Source organism: Pseudopipra pipra, chromosome 20 (assembly GCF_036250125.1).
Source record: "Pseudopipra pipra isolate bDixPip1 chromosome 20, bDixPip1.hap1, whole genome shotgun sequence".
Lineage (NCBI taxonomy): Eukaryota > Metazoa > Chordata > Aves > Passeriformes > Pipridae > Pseudopipra > Pseudopipra pipra.
This window is the reverse complement of record NC_087568.1, coordinates 1,586,719-1,606,372: the sequence shown is the minus strand read 5'-3', so window position 1 is coordinate 1,606,372 and position 19,654 is coordinate 1,586,719. Positions and strand designations below refer to the sequence as shown.

At 44.1% G+C, this 19,654-nt stretch overlaps 2 protein-coding genes and 1 long non-coding RNA gene across 20 annotated transcripts in view; 2 read left to right on the top strand and 1 right to left on the bottom strand.

Annotated features, from left to right (window-relative positions):
* The window catches only part of RABGAP1 (RAB GTPase activating protein 1), a 74,640-nt gene extending 72,577 nt beyond the window's left edge, over positions 1 to 2,063 (top strand). For all 4 annotated transcript variants that reach the window (XM_064676573.1, XM_064676571.1, XM_064676574.1 and 1 more), the window contains one exon: positions 349 to 2,063. In XM_064676573.1, coding sequence (XP_064532643.1) covers positions 349 to 471 — 123 coding nt within the window. In that variant the 3' untranslated portion in view covers positions 472 to 2,063. The remainder of the gene's footprint in view (positions 1 to 348) is intronic.
* Positions 2,064 to 4,013: 1,950 nt separating this feature from the next.
* STRBP (spermatid perinuclear RNA binding protein) overlaps positions 4,014 to 19,654 on the bottom strand; it is a 65,583-nt gene continuing 49,942 nt past the window's right edge. For 4 of the 9 annotated variants that reach the window (XM_064676575.1, XM_064676576.1, XM_064676577.1 and 1 more), the window contains one exon: positions 4,014 to 10,550. In XM_064676575.1, coding sequence (XP_064532645.1) covers positions 10,096 to 10,550 — 455 coding nt within the window. In that variant the 3' untranslated portion in view covers positions 4,014 to 10,095. Of the gene's footprint in view, positions 19,307 to 19,583; positions 19,649 to 19,654 lie in introns of all 9 variants that reach the window. The other 5 variants (XR_010435419.1, XR_010435420.1, XM_064676583.1 and 2 more) reach the window with 5 other exon arrangements.
* LOC135424919 (uncharacterized) overlaps positions 4,653 to 19,654 on the top strand; it is a 63,644-nt gene continuing 48,642 nt past the window's right edge. For 2 of the 7 annotated variants that reach the window (XR_010435423.1, XR_010435425.1), the window contains exons 1-2: positions 4,653 to 4,758; positions 13,654 to 13,763. This is a non-coding gene — a long non-coding RNA (uncharacterized LOC135424919). The remainder of the gene's footprint in view (positions 4,759 to 13,653; positions 13,764 to 19,654) is intronic. The other 5 variants (XR_010435426.1, XR_010435421.1, XR_010435427.1 and 2 more) reach the window with 4 other exon arrangements.

Genomic DNA, 19,654 nt, shown 5'->3' with positions numbered 1-19,654 from the left:
GTGTGTCAGTGCTGCTTGTTCACAGAAAGGTAAAAATTAGTTTGTAGAAAGTCCACTTCCTGTGGGAGTAGCTCCTCCTCAGATGGGAGAGAATTAAAGGGTTTGGATGTACTGAAGAAAGGGGAATGTTTCACTAAGGGCAAGGACACAAGTCTTGTTTTGCTTTTCAAAGCTTTTTTTTTCCTCTCTTCATTGGCTTGTTGTGCTGCTTTTAACTTCTGTAAGACTGGTTTAACTTCTAAAAGTGGCCAAGAGGTTGTAGATGTCCTAGAGCCTTCTAAGTTTGACTCCTATAACTTTGTACTGTGAATGCATAACAAATTAATGAAATTACTCCTGTGTTTGCAGGACTTGGAGCACCATTTGGGTCTGGCCCTGAATGAAGTACAAGCTGCAAAGAAAACGTGGTTCAACAGAACAATAAGCTCTATAAAAACAGTGACTGGAGTCCAAGGAAAAGAGACTTGTTGAAAAGCAGTTCTGTCAAACACACCTTTTAACACAACACCTTTTGTTGCCTTCCTTGGCCAGATGTTTAATTCTGTGACATGAGAGGACCAGAATGTAAATAAAATAGAAACACAGCATGTCAGGATTTCAATAGGTCAGTGATAAAGAGGATGGAAACACAGGAGAGGTTTTATTGCTAGACATGGGATGTTCATACTACTGATATTTAACAGGTGATGTAGCTAGATTGAAGCTCTTCAGAGAAACACTCCATTCTGCGTCTGGCTGGAGGCTTTTCACAGACTAGGTACGAGAACTTACCAAACCCTAATTGTTAAGTTTACATATGATAGGTTTTTTTACAGTTATAACCTTTTTTAATATTTTATTTGAAAGGAAAAGTGTCACTAACGAAGTAAAAAAAAAAAAAAAAAGAAAAAAAAGGAAAAAAGGAAAAAATGCAACAAAAAAAGACAACTTTATCAAGAACTACATCAGTGCCAGAAAGCAGTCCCCAGAGGTAGGAAATGGAGAGTAGGAGGTGACATGTTTTGCTTTATGAATGGGGATGATTTCAGCATTCCTGTCGAGCAACCCCACTTTGTTTTAGTAGATGTAGCATCCATCTCTCTGTGTTTGGCATTTCTTTCTGTTACTAATCAATTCTATGCAACTCTGGGCTTTTTTGGCATGGGCAGCCAAACCAATCCCCCACCGCAGGCTGGGAGACTCGTGGAAGTGCTAGACAAGAATAATGCGAGTTCTTGGCGAATTTCCGTTCCACTCGTGTCGTGTTGTTCATCCACATATCAGCAGCGTTCCCCCACCCCACCAGGACTGCTAAGAGTGCTAATGATGTGGATGGGCTGACATGGAACCGAGTCTGTCTGGGGTTTGTCCGGTTTCTGTTCTGTTCCTGTTTGTTTGTTTTTACCCGGCTGTAGCAGGGCCTTCTGCGGAGCTCCCCCGGAGCCCCCAGGTTTTAGTTTTGCACATAGGTATGAATGGGACAAAGAAACAATAAACTGAGATATATATGAGGCAGAAATCACAGCGTGGGTGTAGCTGCGAGCATCTCTAGCTGTCACCTCTCTTCCCTGGCAGTTCCGAGGGGGGGTAGGTCGTTCTTCACGCTCGATGCAGTTGCACTAATAGGTGCTAAACGTGCTTGGAGTCCTTATTCCTTGGATTGTATTGAGTTCTCACCAGAAAGCTGTAGAATGGAGTTTTGCACCTTGTAATTTTTTAATTTATAATGGTTTGTGTTATGCTGAAGTATCTATTGCATCAGTGGATAAATTTTGTGTGCAGTGTGAGTATAAGCTGGTAACAATAAGAGGCACTGGTTTGTATATAAAGATATTTGGTTTATTTTGTATTTCTACCTTTTTCTTGTTTACTGTACTAATGCTAGCTAATGTACTCTGTAACTACGGGATAGAACATGCTATGTCCAAGCTTTTTTCCTTAACTGCATACATTATCCCTATTGTTTAATACCAAAAAAAAATACTGTAACTCCATCAATATTAGATGCGTGGACATTGTGGTAGCATAGTTGCAGTGTGTATACTTTACGAATTGAAATATAAACTAGTAAAATTGTATAACTATTCTGTTGTTTCATTTCATTTGAACAGGAAGTTAATTAAATATTTTGCAATATAAAACTAATTCTCTTCTTAAAGTAGAAGCAGTAGCATCTGCAGGCTTCTCCAAGACTGAAACTATAGTCATGCTGCAAAGGGCTTTGCTAAAAAAGACTGCATGTTCTGAGTGCTGCCAACACTGGTTTATATAATAAAATCTAGGGTTTGCTTTGAAAAAAGAAACTGCAAAATGACCTTGTGCAGCTTGAGACTTGTGACTCAGTATTTCTCAAACATGCCCAATTTAGAACATTTTTTTTTCCCATGGCCCTCCAAATTCTGCTTGAATCTGCAAAATAGATGTAGGCAAGCTCTGCTTATCTCCATCAGCACCACATTCCGTGGGGTCATGTGTGGTTCCCGTCATCCTCCCCAGGACTTTTAGCTGCACGACTGGAGGGTGCACTAATTGGGTCACGGGGCAGCTCAGCTCCCCAGCTCCGTGTTCTGCAGAGAGAACAAGGAGTAAAAATGCATTTTTGTCACCAAAACGACTAAAGGTGACTGGGGAAGCAGCCCTGCTCTAGGAGGCTGTTGTGGTGTCACCTTTCCAGCCCTACTTTTGCTTTAAGAGAATGGTTTCACGTGGCTGTGCGTGGTCTCTGCTGCTTTGTCTTTCCCAGAGGGGCATCCCTTGGTAAGGTCAGCTCTGCAATTTCTCTGTAATTACAACTTTTAATTAAAGTTTAAAGGTAAGTAGGGAGAGGAAGAGACAACCCAGAGCACTTCATTCACTTGTCTTCCTCAAAGGGACTGGGAAATAGTGTAAGGGTGTACTTTCCTCCAGAACTGAGGTACTTAGAGGGAGGGGAAAGCTGCTTTATTGTTCAGATTTCTTCCACTCTTTAAGTAAACATTACCTCCAAATTGCAGGCAGATATACTCCCCATTTTAATATGGATGTGGGACATACATAACTGCTTCCCAGCATTTCATCCGAAATATTTCACAGGCAGCTTCCAGCCATTGTGGATTATTTTGCATGCCTACCTGAAGGTTTTTGATGCACAGAATTACCAAGGTGTTTCACTCCATCTAAAATATCCACAACTAATCAAGAAAAATGGATCCTGTGCTGAGATGTGCATCTTTTGAAGCACAATTACATGGAATTACACAAGGAAGCAGGTCAGTTTTAAGATGAGGAAATTTGCAGATGTTCAAAACTATGAATAGGCAAGGTAAAAAACCAGGGCCATTGAGTCAGAGCTGCTGTGAAGCACAAGTGTTTTACAGCCCTGTAAGTGAAAAGAAATGAGTGTGTTTGGCAGGATTTTTGGCATTAATAAGATGGTTACTTGCTGGTAGTCAGTCACCCTTGAGCTCACATGTGCCTCTAAGCTGGGTTTGAGCACTGAACTGGGTTTAATCCCCTGTGCCCCCGGCTCCAGGCTCCAAATGCTTTGTGTGTTTGTGCTGTATCACTCAGTTCCGATGGGCTCAGTGTGGGAGATCCAGTGTTACAATCTCATTTGTGTTGCAGAACTTCTTGGCTGCTCAGGGTCCGCAGCTGGAAGTGGATATTCAGGATCTGTCAGAAAGTTTTACCTTTAAGCATTGCTGGTAAGCCGTCTGGAAATTTATATAACTACCTCCCTGACTTTTTTTTAGCTGCCCTTCTTATCCGTGGCAGTGATATAAAGTTCCTGTTATCAAGAGGAGGATTTCACTCCATCTGTTCAACAGCTTGGCTCGCATTCATCCAGCCTAACTTTAGACACTTTGGAGATGCCGAACGTTAAGAGCTTAATCCAGGGAGGTTTTCCAGCCCCGGGTGGGAGCAGGGACAACACTGCGGGTGGATCACCAGGGCTTGTGCCGGTGCCCTGATGGATCAGGGAACCTCGTGTGAGCCAGCAAACTCAACCGAGGGTCCTTCTAAACTAAATAAAGGAGCCACCACTGGACACACTAGGGATTGCTTTCTATTTTATTTTTTCCTCCTTTTTCCTCCTTTTTTTTTATTGTGTGGTATTTTTCCTTCTGTATTACCGAAGACAATCAAGGTCTCTGCGTACAAAAGCCTTCAGGGCTTTGCTAGACTTTACTGCTGCATGTCCTAATGACTTTGAGGAATGAGGGTTTGTTTTGCTGCGTTTTCAGCATGCTAATGAAGAGGGCAGTGGAATCCGGGGCTGAGGGCATTTTCTTAGGATACTGTGTCCACAGAGTTGCAGGGAGTACAGGGATGGCAGGACAAAGGGGCGAGCACGAGGGCCCTGCTCAGGAGCAAGGTTTTATGGCTGTAGCATTGAAGTCAAGTGTTCCCTCATGGTGCTCTAAGTTCTTCCTGAAGGGGGGTGAGTGGAACAGCGCTGACATTGAAGTGCGACATGCGTGTGACTGTCTCAGGCCGGTGTAGCCCGAAGAAACCACCCCAACCCCGGGCCTTCGCGAACCCCCGCCCGGCTCAGGGCGGCCGCCGCCTCAGCGCCCTCACGGCTCCGCCTCCCGCCCGGGGGCGGGGCGCGCGAGCCCTCGGCGAGGTCTGATAGGCTGGCGCGGTGATTGGCAGCAGGAACGGCCAATGGGAGCCGGTGGCACGGGAGCGGCACCCTTTGTTCGCTGTGAGGGCCGTGGGAGTCGAGGTGCGGCGCCATTTTGTTTGCTGTGAGGGCCGCGGAAAGGGCGCAGGCATGGGCTGACCGGCGGGAAGGAGGTGCGGAGCGGGGCACACTGCTGTCGGGCTGGAGGAGAGCAGAGGCTTTTGGGCGGGGCGGTGCCTCGTGAGGGGATCGCGGGGATCCTTACAAAGCTCTTCCAGAGTCTGTGGGTGTCAGGAAAGCGCCAGGGCCCTTGTGGAGAAGATGTGAAATTTTCCCTGGATTTGCACGGGATTTAAATTGCTTTGTCTGGTTTTCCCCCCTTGCAGACGCCCTCAGGCCCCTCAGGCTGAGGACGCTGGTGGGTTGTGCCCGTGCAGCAGCACCATTTCAGCAGGAGGTGGGTGATGTTCATGTCACCCTGTCACGGGTGCAGGTCTGTGCTGAGAGCTGAGCTGAGGACCCCCGAGCTGGAAAGCTTTGAAATGGGCTGTGAGGGCTAATAAAGTGGAGCTGTTTGATCTGTAATGTGGTGAGTGGCTGCCGTGGGCTGTTCCCCCCGTGGAGACCCTGCTTGATGAGAAGCCAGTCACACCACTGGCTGCTGGTTAAGGGAATTCACGGGCTCCTGCCTGGTACAGGCTCTGCTGAGTGCTGGTTGTGTTGCAATGCTGGGAGTACCGAAAGCTCAAATAAGGAAAAATAAACCCACTTCGGTAAATCTTAGAATCACTGAGGTCGTGCTTGGGCAGATGTGTAAAGGGATGCTATTTCTGTGCAGTAATTAGTGAGTGTAGAAAAAAATACAACTATAGTTTATAGGTTTACACACATAATGCATACAAATACAGAGGGTAAACACTGTTTTAAATAGAACTTTTTTGTTCTTGAAGTAACAGGAGAAGAATGTGGTTTATCTGATCTCCTCCTGAGGACTGCAGAAGCAGTTTGCTCACTAATTTTGTGAAATATCTTGTATTTTTAATTGAGTAATTGTTCTACTTGGTTTGGCCCAAATTGGCATAGATGAAATTGCCGCAGATGGCACTGTAAAAGTCCTGCACCCTGCAAGACTTCTAAAGAGCAGTGTTAAATAGCAGAAATAATCTTCATTGAACAAACTCTTAATGTGAAATTAAATGTTCTCTATACTTTTAGGGAGCTAAAATCTATTCCAATAACATTCAGCAGTTAGTTGATTCAAGTAATGAACTAACAAAGAATCTGTCAGGATGCCAAGTAGCATCCAGCCAGAAATGCCCAGCACTTGCAAAAACCTGTGTGTGTGAACCATCATTTCCTTTTAGCAAATCCAGAGTCTACAATCTGAGCGATTCCTGAAGTAATTACAAAACGAGAACGTTCCATTCTGTGAATCTGATCTGAAAGTTATGTCCTTGTGCAAAAACGATCTGCTGAGAGGAAGTGTAGTAAAATTGAAATGTGTTGGCAGTAAATATATGGGATGTGTTTCTAATACATGTTGAACTTGGCTTAAAGTACTGGTAAGTTTCTTATCCTCTCTTGGTTTACTAACATCGGTTGAGATATGAGGTGTGGCAAACTTCATAGCGAAAGTTTATCACATAATGGAAGTTTTTCAGAATACAGAAGTCTTATAGTGCATGTTGATTAAAATGTTAGCGCAAAAGTATTTTTTAATCAGCTTTAATGGCTTGAGTTACAGCTGGAGGTGATGTGACCTTAGTTGTTCTCTTGCTCTCTCATGATCTCACCTTAAAGGCCCTTGGTGTGTGGTTTAAGTGTGGCCATGGCGGTCACTGGAGGTGATGAGGATTCCAAGTGCAGGTTGTTTTATGGAGGGCAGCAGGCTGGGTCAGTTGTGGTGTCACAGAGGTCCACCTTCATCAACAGCTTGTGTGGCAGAAGCTGTGATTTTCAGGAAGGTGCTGCTGTGCTTCAGATGGAATGGCAGCCACTGTGGGCTCTGAGGCTCCAGAAGGTGCAGAAGTGATGAGAGACTTGCAGGCTGCCAGCTCTGAGCAGGAGCCCTCCCCATGCCGAGCACAGTTAGCGTGTGCCATGAAAACATCCAAGCTGTGTGTTTAAACTCCCTGCTGTGAGCGTCTGTTCATGCAGGGAGCTGTCACATCCAGGGGAAAGGGGAGCCCTGGAGCCACAGTCAGAAAAGCTGCGAGGGAGGGGACACTGGAATAACTCTTGATATGGGGTTTACTAATCTAGCTGGTCAGTTTATGCCCCGCAGGGAAAAGAAAACTGCTGTGCAGATTTTATTCGGTTACTGTGTCTGAGAAAAGGTAGAGAAGGACCCTCTGAGATGGGACAGTGCTGTGCCACTGTCAGCTGTCACAGTGTAAGCGAGGGGGGTGTACCGGTTCTTTGAAGAACACCCCAGCAAACCAACCTGGTTTTGGCACAGTTCTTGGCTGACAAGAAAAAAGGGAAGCAGCTTAATGCCTTCTGTGTCCTGAATGTTTATGCTCATTTAAAGAAGTGGTTTTACAGTAATTTAATACACACCAGAGAGAATGGGTGGGAAAGAGGAGGAGGATGAAGGCTGGTGACTTACAGAGCAATGTGTATCTGAGCTCTCTGCTTACCCAGGACATGGTAGGACTGCTGCATAATCCCCCAGGGAATCACTCGTGGAACAAGATCTTGTCTAGCATGGAGGGGGAAGGATGGTGTTTCTGTGTGATGACAACTGTGCATCTCCCTGAGGTGATTTTAGTGTGGTACAGTGCAAACCCACAGCCAGAGGGGCTGTGGGAGCCTGTGCAGACTGCTGTGAATTATGGATGCCGTGGCTGCTGCTGCAGACACGAACAGCAAACTAGAGCTGGGTGCCCCCAGCCTCAGAACTGCAGGAATAGCCTGGTTTCAGGGGCCACCACTTCCTCAGCAGCCTGGACTCTGAATGTCTTTAGAATTTACAGGTGCTGGTCATTTCTGTGGTTAGGACAGAGTGAGGAGGCCACTAATTAGTATAACTGACAAGTTCTAAATTCTATTCAAGTCATCATTCATTTGATCTCAGTGAGAACAGTTTAACGTACAGACAGAAGAAGTTGCACGTTTTCAACATGTAACAGCATCTTTCTCAAAATGACATTGTTCATTAAACCCAGGGTAAGTGACCTGTGCAGCTCAGACCCCTGTCCACGTGTCTGCTTTGTGCTGGATGCAGGAATCCTGTGGCTACCTCAAGACCTGCTGTATTGGCAGTATAGGAGTTTGTGTGGAACTGCTTTGCAGGGCAACATAATTGGATTTACTGAGCTGTAGTTTGTCATCTTGCCCTGGTTTAGCCTTCCCTCTTCTACTGTAATCCAAAGTTACACAGATTTTAAAAAAAAAAAAAAAACTCTTTGAATAAATCATAACCAGCAGAGAGCTGAGCCTGCCTTTACTGTGAGCAGGAAATGCCACCTTTGGTGTGTGCCACCAAGGGGATGAGGAAAGTGTTATTTGTGCAGGGTATGTGATCCTTTTTTTGAGATCCAGAGGCCTTTTTAGGTTTTTGCCCCATGTTGGTGCCTGGAGCAGAAAGGGCCTTTTGTTGTAACTGTAACAAGAATACACTCAGGCCTTTTACAGCTTTGCAAATAACTGTGCTGGAACATATAGCCCAAACTGAAGATGAATTTAGGGCCCTGAAAGCAGTGGCAGCTCCAGTTACTTTCAGTTGATTGTACCAAGGATTGGGGTCACAAAAGAGAAGGATAATTTACAGCTTAGCAAATGGGAAAGAAAAGAACTCTTTCTAGCTGACTTGCTGGAACTCAATCCTGCAGCAAACCCCCAAAGTCAGCACAATGTCGTGAGCGATTAAGTGAGGTGTCACTTCTGGCAGAAAGAGGGGTGCTGTTTTGGGCAGGTTTATAGATGCAGCAGTTGGAAGTTACAAGCTGGCTTGTTACTTAGACATCAGTCAATATATATTTTTTTCCTGCTTCCTGTGTAATCACTTTTCCAAGGTGATGTTGGTTGCAGCAAGGTAAACTGGGCATCCTGCTTGTTAAGCAGATGATTCCTTCTGCATGGATCCCTTCAGTGCCGTGCCAGCAAGGGATGGGGTTGGAGTGGTCAAGCAGTGTTGGGGAGGGCCTGAAAATGCTGCAGGAGCTTTCTGCTGCAGATTTCACTGTGTGCATTCATGTGCAGATTCCTAGTGAGAGGCACTGCAGGTTACCCAGAGAAAGTAGATGGATGTGGGTATATGTTGGTTTGGAGGGGTGAGGGGAGGTCAAGGGGCCACAGCTCACAGTTTCCCTGTTCTCCCAAGCAAGACACCCTGTCACTGCCTGGGCAAACTGAGCTTAGCTACAGCAGGGCAGGAGTAAAGCTGTGGGAGATGTCAGGCATTTTCACAGTGAACAAAGAAGGATGTGCCAACCTCCTTTATCAGTCCAGCCCCAGTATTGTGTGACTCCTGGGCATCACTCCCTTGTCAGCCCCTCTTCCATTCCTGCCAGGCCACAGAATGCCCGCCAGCTCCTGGAGTGGGCCCAGCTCGTTCCACTGACCAGCAGTTGCCAGGCTGCTGCTGAAGAGCTGTTGGCCTTCTCAGCACCTCCGAGATGATAATCCCAAGGGAGCTTTCGGAATGGCCTCTTGGTAAACCTGCTGACAGTAGGCATGTGCATAGGTTGGCATTATGCTGATACAGAAGGTAAAACTTCAGTTTCAGCCAAGTGTTAATGATGTTTTCTTAACTGCCTGTTCAATTCTTTGTGGATCTTACTTGCTAAATATTTGATACAGCTCTGAATTTTAAGAGGTGTGTTGGTCTCTCAGTTCTCTGTGCATAACTGACTTGTTTGCAGCACACCAGCAGACCGGGCTGGCTGCACACTGTCCTGTCGAGGGAGAGTCTCACACCAAGTCCTGGGCCAGTCATCTCTATGCTGAGCTGTGGGATTTCAGACATCTCATTTTATTAAAAGCATTCTCTGTTATAGTCATCTTACAACACTTTTTAATCCTTAAGTTTGATCTCTTCTAAATTTTATTAATGACCTCTGCACTCAGACTTTAATTCAGCATTTCAAGACTGGAAAATACACTTCTAAGAACAGTAAGAGTATATGTTAAATGTCTTTTCTAGCTTCCCTTCAAGAGTAAAACTGGGTTCTGTAACTCTAGACACTTGGACATACTTTGTATATTCCAGGATAAGAAAAAAGTTTGAGAGAACCTTACTTGTTCTTTGTACAGGGAGTTCATCTTTTTAGAAAATAGACATCCGGTGTTTCTAATTAGCTAAATACTAGGAATTGCCCAGGGTTTTTCCCTTCCTGGCTAATCTCATCACAGCCTTCTCTGGGCTTTTCTGTAACTGCTTCCAAGGCAAAGCCCAGAGGTAGTTGTGTGCAGCAGCCCTTGCACAGTTGCAGTCCTGTGTGCTCTGTTCACTCTCACCTCTGTGAAGGAATGCATTCTGCTTGGTCCAGCATAAATGTGTCTTCTGTTTACATCTCCATCTCTTCTAACACTGCAGCTTTCAGAAGCCTGTCTCCCCTTTCTGCTGAGCCTGTTACCTGACTCAGACTCAGGTTCATGGACCTCTGTGGTTTGGCTTCCCAGGCTTCAGAAATCCCTGAAAGCCAGTTCCCTCTCTGTAACCAAACCCCAACCCAATCATTAGGCCGTGATTCCTGTTTGCAGAGATAAGCCTTTATTGGAGCTATTGGAAGCAATGGGACATGGTTCTGGTTTCTATACAGAGAAGTCTGTAGCACTGGGTTACAATCAGTGGCAAATGACCCGAGGTTACAGTGCAGATCTGTTGTGTACAGTAGGAACAGTGGTGGCGTACAAACCACGGCACAGAAGCCAAATGAAGCCGAGTGGACGGTACAGCAGCACGGGAGGAAGCAGCTGAATGTACAGAGAGCATTCCCTTGACATTTGCAGGCTTTTTTGGCTAGTGAGTAGAGACAGCTCAATTTAAAATTCAGTGTGCAGTTATTTTTCTTCCCACTCAACTGCTTCCAAATTAAGAAGATTTGGATGTTCAGATCACATTTTTAATGCTATAAATAGCTACGGTTGTTGCCAAATTACTTTATTTGAAATTTCTTTATTTAGATCATAGTCAGGAATAGTTCAGTCATCATTGTTCTTTACTGATTACAAATTGGGAGAAAACTGAAGGATTTTCAAAGTGGTCTGTAATTAGACCACAAGGATCTCTTGTACTTCATTTGGAAGTTTAATTCTGGGTAACTTCTTTTGATAGAGATTTATTGGGAAGAAAGATTGAATTGTCTACCATATTACTCATTTGTGGAATTCATTCATAGTACTTAAGGTTTAGATAGTTTAAAGGTCATACTTCTTTGTATTCAATCCATATCCAATCTTAGTGTAAAAATAAACACTCCATCCTCTATGGATAAATAAATCCATCTGTTGGCTGCAGGTCAGACCTTTATTGGTGAAAGAGATTTAGAAAAATAGATCTTTTCTTTAACGTTTACTATGCTGACCCACAAAGGAAAAGTGAAATTCATTCAAGTCTAGAAACAGAAATACAGTACAAGTGATTTATAGAATTGCATTCCCTCTCTCTACAAACTTGCTGAGCATGAAACACTGCCCCAAAGCACTGCCTCTGTCTTTTCCTTGTCTTGGAGAAGGAATTGTCATCAGAGAAGTCACATCATACTGCACTGCCAGATTTCCTGTCAGAAGGGCTCTGCCTCCTGAGGAGTCTTTGCTTAGGAATTATTTAGATGGATGGATGGTGGTGGTTTGGGTTATACAAAGGTGATGATATTTTAACCCAAAGTAGCAGCAATTTTAATTGATTTGATTGATGGTGATTTTTGGTGGGTGAAAGCTCAACCATTAAAAAAAAAAAGCCTATGACTGGATTTGGAAAACGACAGCCTTTCCTCAAAATCTCCACTTCCAAGCCTGCTTCCCATCGATGTCCTCCTCAGCAAGGGGCTGGTACATTTGGCAGCACAGGTTTCATGCTCAACTTTGTCACTGAGAGCTAGACAGGACTTTAAAAAGCACACAGCCCACTGGGACTTGCTCTGCTGTAGTACTTCAGTGCTTTTGAGAGCCCCCACCCCAGCAGTGTTGCTCTCTGAGAAGTGCAAGTGTCCCAGCCTGGCTCTGGGGCAGCTGGAGGACGGTGACATTCCGCAGTGGAAGCAGTAGTTAAGCACCAGTTACTGGCCCCTGCAGAGGCTCAAGAGAACAGAATTGCTTCGCAGAGAGATGGTTGGCCTAAAAAGCTTAGTCAGTTGGATCAATAAATATTGACTTAGGGTTAGGATTAGAAATAAGACACTGCACCTTGGAACTGGAAGACAGAGTCAACTTCCTCCCTTTTCTGTCCAAGAGGAGACTGGCTCCAAAATGTTTGTCCTTAAGGACCTTTGTGATGCCTGACACGTAACTCACTAAGCGCGTGTGAATGTACCTGTCCCTTTGGCAGGGAACACTGAATGTATGACTGGACAAAGCTTTGAGGCTTTTTTCTGTGATTTTTTTTTTGTTTTAACCATCTGCTCTGTGTCATGTTGTCCCTGAAGGCGTGTTTACCCACTCCTAAATTATGCAGCATTGCCCAGAGAATGGCTCTGTAGTTGAACATGCTCTCTGCAGTACAGCCTCCCTTTTCCTCCAGTGGATGTGGATTTCCATGCGATAGATGTTATTAGAAAACTACACTTGTCTTTATCCTGTTATTTTTGAGCAGGGAAGCAGTGATATGAATTTGAAAACACAGGAAATAATCTGTACAGCAAATCAGAATTTTCATAATTAAATTCATATGATCACTAACTCTTCAAAAGCTGTACTGCTCTGAATGCTGTTCTCCAGCCCACCATTACTCTCCTTTGAGCAGTATCACTTTCCATCTGCTCAGAAACAGTTCTTTGTGGAAATAATGAAAGAAGAATAAATACTGCCTCTCCTACACTGACTCTGTGAGTTTACAGGACGCCCTTACAGAACTCCCTCAGTTCTGTTGGGAGTGCAGCAATACACACATTTTGGTATGCATAGATCAGTAAATTGTAGCAGTGCCAGCGTAAAACAAAACTCGCCAAGATGTCCTGTTCCTCTTAATTAAGCTTGATTTATATGTGCCTGTTGACTTAAGATGTGGTTAGTGTCCACTGCTGGGATGATGCAGTACCCTGAGTAACTTTGTATTGATTATGCTTACACAAGCTTGTGCTTTTCCAAGAACACAGAAATGGAGCACAAAGAAAATAAAGAAGTGTATCAGGTTGTTTCCATGGAACACTGTTAATCTATTCATAGCAGCTTTGAAGTATGAAGTTAAAACTTACCTTCTGCTCTACTCCCTTCGAAACAGATGAGTGCTATGATTAACTCCCCTTTAGCTTAAAAAATAGAAGTGGATAGAATGTCAAAATACGTTTTGCTGGTAAGATGAACCTACTTTGTCATAACTAGTTACACCAATATTGGTGACCTGGTACATTACAACAGGTAGTTGTGGGAGCAGTGCCTGCTCTCCCTTGTTGCCTTGCTCCTTTTTGTAAAGGCAGCTTGTCTAGAATACTCTGGGCACTCTAGAAATAACTAACTAGTATTCCTTTAGGGGGAAATTACTATTATTCCTTTCCCTCCCAAAATTCAGTTGGATGCTCTATACACTGCCTGCAGCTGCCTCCTTATTTTGGGTAGGGTTACATCAGGAAAAAGAATTTGATAATTGGATTTCTCGTGTTCCTCCTCTGGAAAACCTGCAATCCTGGACTCATTTCTGAACAGAAAAAAAAAAAATCACTATCAGCTTTTAGCTGTATGGATAGCTTAAACCTCTTATTTCTTACTAACTATTGAAAAAGCAATACCGTCTGCCCCTGCTTTTAGAACACTAAAGCTGCTGGTTTTCCACAGCAGACATAAACCACAGACTCTCTTAATGGACTTGGAAAAGGCAGTGCAACTTTCCCTCCAGCTTCCTATCTGTGATCTCTACCTGAGACTGGAGAAAGACGTTCTACTTCATGTTTCTCTCTCTCTCGCCGCAGTCTGTTCTGCCAGGACCAGCAGGGTTCAGAAATGGTGTGTTCGAGCAGGAGCTGCACCACACCTCCTGGACTGCAGAGCAGCATAAGGCAGCTGGAGCTTCTACATCCAGGTAAGAGGCAGGAATGAGGCTGAAGTTTAATCAGTTAAAAATGAATTGCGACTCTTACTCATTCCAGCTCCCCTGTACTAATGAGTGAAGGACAGCCAGTTACATTCAATTAATGCCTTTTAAAATTAAGTGTTATTTGTTCTAGTAGAGATAACAGTCCAGAGGTTTTCACAACATGCACTTCAGGCTGGTGAGAAAACATTTTGATGTTGTTTACTTACACAGCATAGAAGAGACTGTAGCTTTAATTATCTTATTGCCCCAAACCTTTAAAGTTAGAAATCAGATAAATTCAGTCTCTGTGGTTAAAATTTTTATATGCTCTTACATTCTTACAACTCTAATTTATCGGTAGATTATTAATTAAACATGGAAGAGTACTCTCCCCCTGAGAAGGCTTCAGTCTGTGCAAGAGTTTCTATAGACTAGGCTTGATGGGTTCTTTTCAAGTATTACTACTAAACTACCTGTGGTATAGTATATATGACCTTAAATTGTACAGAGTTAAGGCACCAAATACAAGATAAAACAACATCTAAATTCAGAGATCTGCTTTAGAACTGCACATCCCCACACACCACTTTTGGACATTCAGCTCCTCTTAAAAATCAAGGTAAAACACGTGGTCTGAATGTTTCATGCAGTCACAGGAATTGGAGAAAAACCTCACTTTATTTAAATCTTACTGTGCAATGACCTTTTCTCTTACCTAAGTCCTACCACTCACAGTGGAGCACTGCCTTGCCTGCACAGCATCAGACAGGCCTGGCAGAAAGAGCACCCTTTCTCCTAAGAGACCCTGGAGAGAGGAACAGGCAGATGTGTCCTACTTGTGCTTTTATGTTATCTCACACAGCAGTTACAAACCAACAAGTGAATCAGTCCCATTATTGTGAGCAGGATGGGAAGAAGGAAGATGTGTCAGGAGCTGTAGGATACCTGGACACAAATAAGTGTGGATTTAGATGACACAAATAAAGCTCAGGAGACATAACTCTGGAGTTAAGTAATGAAACAGCTTCATGGTAACAATTCTTTTAATGCCAAATACTTCACTAGTGGCTTATGTGGTTTGTGTTGCAAAGAAAGGGCAGGGGAACCTGCTGCCATGGTCCATAGGGCCAGGACTGCTGTGCCCAGTTTCTCCCATGAATTGCTCTACAATGACTTGAGCAGAATTTCCTCTGAGAGTGGAATGAACCCAATGAGCCCTTAGACAAGCTGTCTCCTGTTGTATAGACAGCAGATTCAACTACACTGTCCCTTTGCTTTGCTTTAAACAAGTCAATAAAGTGTCTCATTTTTCACTAGATTATTCAGCAGGAAGCCCGAGAGGGTCTGTGTGCTGAACACTGGAGCCGAGTTACTGTTTTTTGAGACAGAGCAGTCCTTCCTAACAGAGCTCCTCAGAGAGCCCAGCACAGAGCTCATTTTCATTCTTTTGATGCCAGAGAGGAGAGGTCTTAGGCAGCTTCACGACTGAGAACAACAGTCTGAACTTCATGTTTACACATCCCATCATGTATCCAAAGGAATCTGCAGCCACAGAGTTCTTGTGCTGTTTCCCAGAGCCACCGGAAATAGGAGCTGTTTTTGTAAGCTGCTTCTGTGACTTGGAACTCAGGGAAGCTGGGACATAGTTTTCCCTTGATTAAGTAACAGGCAGCTGTCTACTGAGAATTTAGCTAAAGGCGAGAAGTTCTAATACCGAGTGAGCATATCTTGGCACACCAAGCACAAGAGGAGAGGGAAACCTGCCATTTTGTCTGAGTAAAGACTGAAGTACTGTCTTGTCTGCCTGCTCTTCATCTGTACAGATCTGGAGAGATGTTCAGGAATCCCACCTCTAGACTGGCTCTCAGAAGTGCAGATGCAGAATTACAAATGAAGCGAGGGACACTTCATTTCAGGGAATTGGTGACTGAAAAGACAGGGACTGCCAGGCTCACTCTCCTGGGGCATTACTGGGACTGGATCAGGGATGGCACGTTAAAGCTGCTCACATTTATTGCTGTTGTGGAGATTAAGAAATGACAAGAGTTTGATGTTCCATAGCTGAACAGCCAACAAATAGGAGATTTTTTTTTCCTAGACTAGCTGAAAAATCTCCATGCACCTCCTCCTGCATTTTCTACTTCCTAATAATCCGAGGAACTTGTTGTCAGGGAAATTATTCTCAGTAGCTCAATGAAAGCAAAAAGCTTCAATTTTAGATTTGTGCACTTTTTCCCAATTAAGTTCTTTCAGGGGCTTGAGGGCACAGTCTTCTGTTGAGTATGACACACTTTAAATCTTTTTTTCCTACTAGAAGGCAAGTGTTCTCAAAGAAAGAATCCTTGTCTCCAGAGATCAGAGATCCTGGACTAGTTTTCAGATCTTTGTAAATGAGTAGAAATAGTCCCCTGGCACATGAATAAGTTGAAATATTTGTAGCAAAACTAGTTTCTTTGAAGTGCTTCATAGTCTGGTTAAAAGTTTTTAAGAATCTAGACACTCCTGTGTAACAGTTGCATCATTTGAGAGAATCAGCTATTTACTGGGATACCAGAAGGTGATCAGGAAGGGCAGGGCAGGAGGACAGAGTACAGAAGCAAAGGTATTTAACAGCAGAGAAAGTTGTGGCAGCATTTACAGCACATTAAATGGGAGCCATGACAATTGCTGAATCATCTAATTAGCTCACACTGGCTACATGACAGCAAATTAGACAGATTAGGAACCACCTACCCAGGCACTAAATTGCCTTTGTGAGGGTTGGATTGGGCACTGTGTCCAACAGAAATTGCTTGGGCAACCGAGGCCGCGTGTTCCACATTCCCTTCATGAGCATGGGCTGGCCTCCCTCCATCCACCTGGCACCACGCCCAGGAATAAGGTCACCATGTTCCAAGTCCTGAATATGTGCTTGGGGAAGACAGCAAGCACTGGCAGAGAGAGGACACGATGGCAGGAAGCATCACAGCCCATGCTTTGAGCCAGCCAAGCCCTCCAAACCAGTCTGGTTACTCCAAAACCTCCTCTAGTTAGAACGTGGCTGGAGGAATCTCCTGTGGCTGGCAAAGTAGGACTGAAGCAGACCCCTAAAGCTCACAGATGTTACTCCAAAGTCAATAGCAGTGCCATTCACCTCCAGCACAGATAACAGATCAAACAGGTCAGTTCCTTATTGTAAATCTCCAGCTTCTTTTAATCCTTTAAGTGCCAGACACCATCTCCCAAAATACACACGATCATCTGGTTAGCTAAAACTAGCGTTGAGGTGGGTAGTGTACAGGCACAGACTTTCCCTGCTCTCCTATTTATAGATGTACTAATTGAAAGGAACTTCTTCAGAATTCTTTTCCATGAACCAGAAATTCAAACTGTGAAATAACATTTGTGCTTCCCTGGGAAGGTGCTGGGGAATGGGCAGCGATCCTGGCAGCCGCACAGAGCACATGGACCCGGGGGCACGTGTTTGGCTGCTGGGCACACACAGAAGTACAAAGGAGCCCCAATGCAGACCTCCGACCTCACAGCAGAGGCACTTCAAACCACGCTGCTGTGAGGAGGCTTTTCAGAGGAAACCCACAAGCATTGTGCAAAAAAGAGTTTCTAGGTCTGCCTTGGCAAAACATGCTTGTTGCAACACTGATGAAGCAGATGTTACCCAAATTACTCATCAGATAATAGCCTGATACTTCAGTTAGGTTAAAACCTACTGATAGAATTTGGCTGCTCTCTCAAATGCCAGAGCATTAGGAGGCACTTACAAGCCTACTCTGTGACCCTTCAATACATGGGGCTGTTTTGCTCAGTGAGAGGGGTTCCCAGGCAATCCTGCACTCTTGGGTCTGATCTCTGATTCCAAGTGGCTGCAGAACCCAGGATTCAGGAGTCTTAAGTACCCTGTTTCACATGTCAGGAAAAGGTTCTCTCTGACTGCGAAGGGAGGCAGCACAGGCAAGGGGACATTTCAGACATAAGTACTGCATTACAAACAACACTGTTTTAGAGAAATTTAGAGAAAAAAGATCTAACAAAGAATTAAAAAAAACCAGCAGGAGAGTGGAATACTTAGGATTGCAAGAGTTAAAAGGATGATGGCAGAAAAACAGGGAAATTCAGTCAGAGCAATTCTGATGGAAAGAAACACAGATGGATTAAGCTGCCAAGCACAGTCCATGAAGAAGCAGATCAAATGAGAGTCGGCAAGATGTTTATTATCAGTCCTTGAACTGGACAGTGCTTGTCAGGCTGACAGCAGTTAGGAAAGGAATACTCAGGAGAAGTTCATTATAATGCACCTTAATGCATCTAAACTCCTGTCTGAAGGAGGCCCAGCAGCTGCTGCTCTGGGATCAGCTGCTGCTCTGGGATCAGCTGCTGCTCTGGGATCAGCACTGCCGGGCCGGGCGGGATGAAAAACGAGCCCAGTTTTAAGGGAGTGTCAGACCCAGCCCCGAGTTTGTACCTGGAAGATAACAGATGGAAACCTGCACCCCTGAGCGGGAAGGACGTTCTGATGGCTCATCAGCTGTCCTGCAAGTGTCAGTGAAGGGGGTTGTGCTGCCAGGGCCAGCCCCTGCAACAGCTCCTCAAGTTCAGTTCCCCAGGTGCCACCTGCGAGCTCAGGTTCCTGCCCACAGGAGCAGCAGCTCTTTATCAGCCTGTGAATTCTGTGCACATGTCCTGAGCTATGGATAACCTACACACACAGTCATTTAGTGAATCTGATGGCTCAGTATTAAAATCAAGCACAGTTTATATTTGCTCTTTAATTTTGATGCAGATAGTCTGTACCAAGTCTGCTTGATACTGTTATAAACTGTGATCAGTCACAGGGTTTTTTATGTTTTAATCACTGAATTGAGACCCTAAAATGCTGCTACATCGTCATCAACTTGCTCCCTTTTGCTTTTTTATTTTTTAAGCATTTTTATATAAAAAGAGTTGTTTCCAGCAACTTCAAGTTCTGCAAGTACTGCACTTCTGCAGTTCTGTACTATGCAACTTTGCATAACGCAAGGTTTAAAAGGCAAATAAAAAAAATAGTGTTTTAAAACTACACATATCATGTGCACCAATGGGTCATAATCCAAACCCATTTTAATCCAAGTAAAATGTGTTAAAACATTTACTACAGAACTGAAAACAATTATTTATGGATGGCTGTATCCTGATTTCCAGCTGTAGAAAACCACAGCTAAGCAAATGATTCCCGCAGAGATAAATCCCTGCCTGCCTGCCCTCCTCCCCTCCTCTGCACCCGCGGGAGGGAAGCAAACTTGCCTGCTTCCTGAATTAATTTGGCCTAATGTAATTTGATCTCTGCAGATTTTAACTGTAATATCATCAAAGTCCTTCCTTCTTAATTTGGAGTTTAGCTTGAATAGTTTAGGGAAATAATTTCTCTCGTTACCAGTTCGTTAGTGTCACCCATCCCACACCCCCAGAACCAAGGGGTGGCCTTCAGAGCCTGGCTTTGGTACCTACCCAGAGGTATCCCCAGGGATGCAGGGAATGCAGTGCCTGACAGAGCAGTATCAATACAGCTTTCTATGCTACACAAGAGAAAAATATTTGAAGGAGAACAGTCTGTTGATAAATCCAAACAATTTCTTAAAAGTGTTAGGTAATATTTTCTTTCTTAACTGGGGGTATTTAAATTGGGCTTGAGAAATACAAAGTTGGGATTCAGACCTATGTATTACCTCTTTAAACACCAAGTTAAACAAGACATAATAAAAACGCGCCATATACAAGATTGTCACAGATATATGAGATTCTTAGAAAAAAAGCAATAAAAATAGTCTTTAAGCTGAAAATAAAATCTCTTACCTTTTATATCAGGATCTCAGCTTACAGTCACTACATTTCTGCTTATTTTATACAAGTGCATATGGCTATGA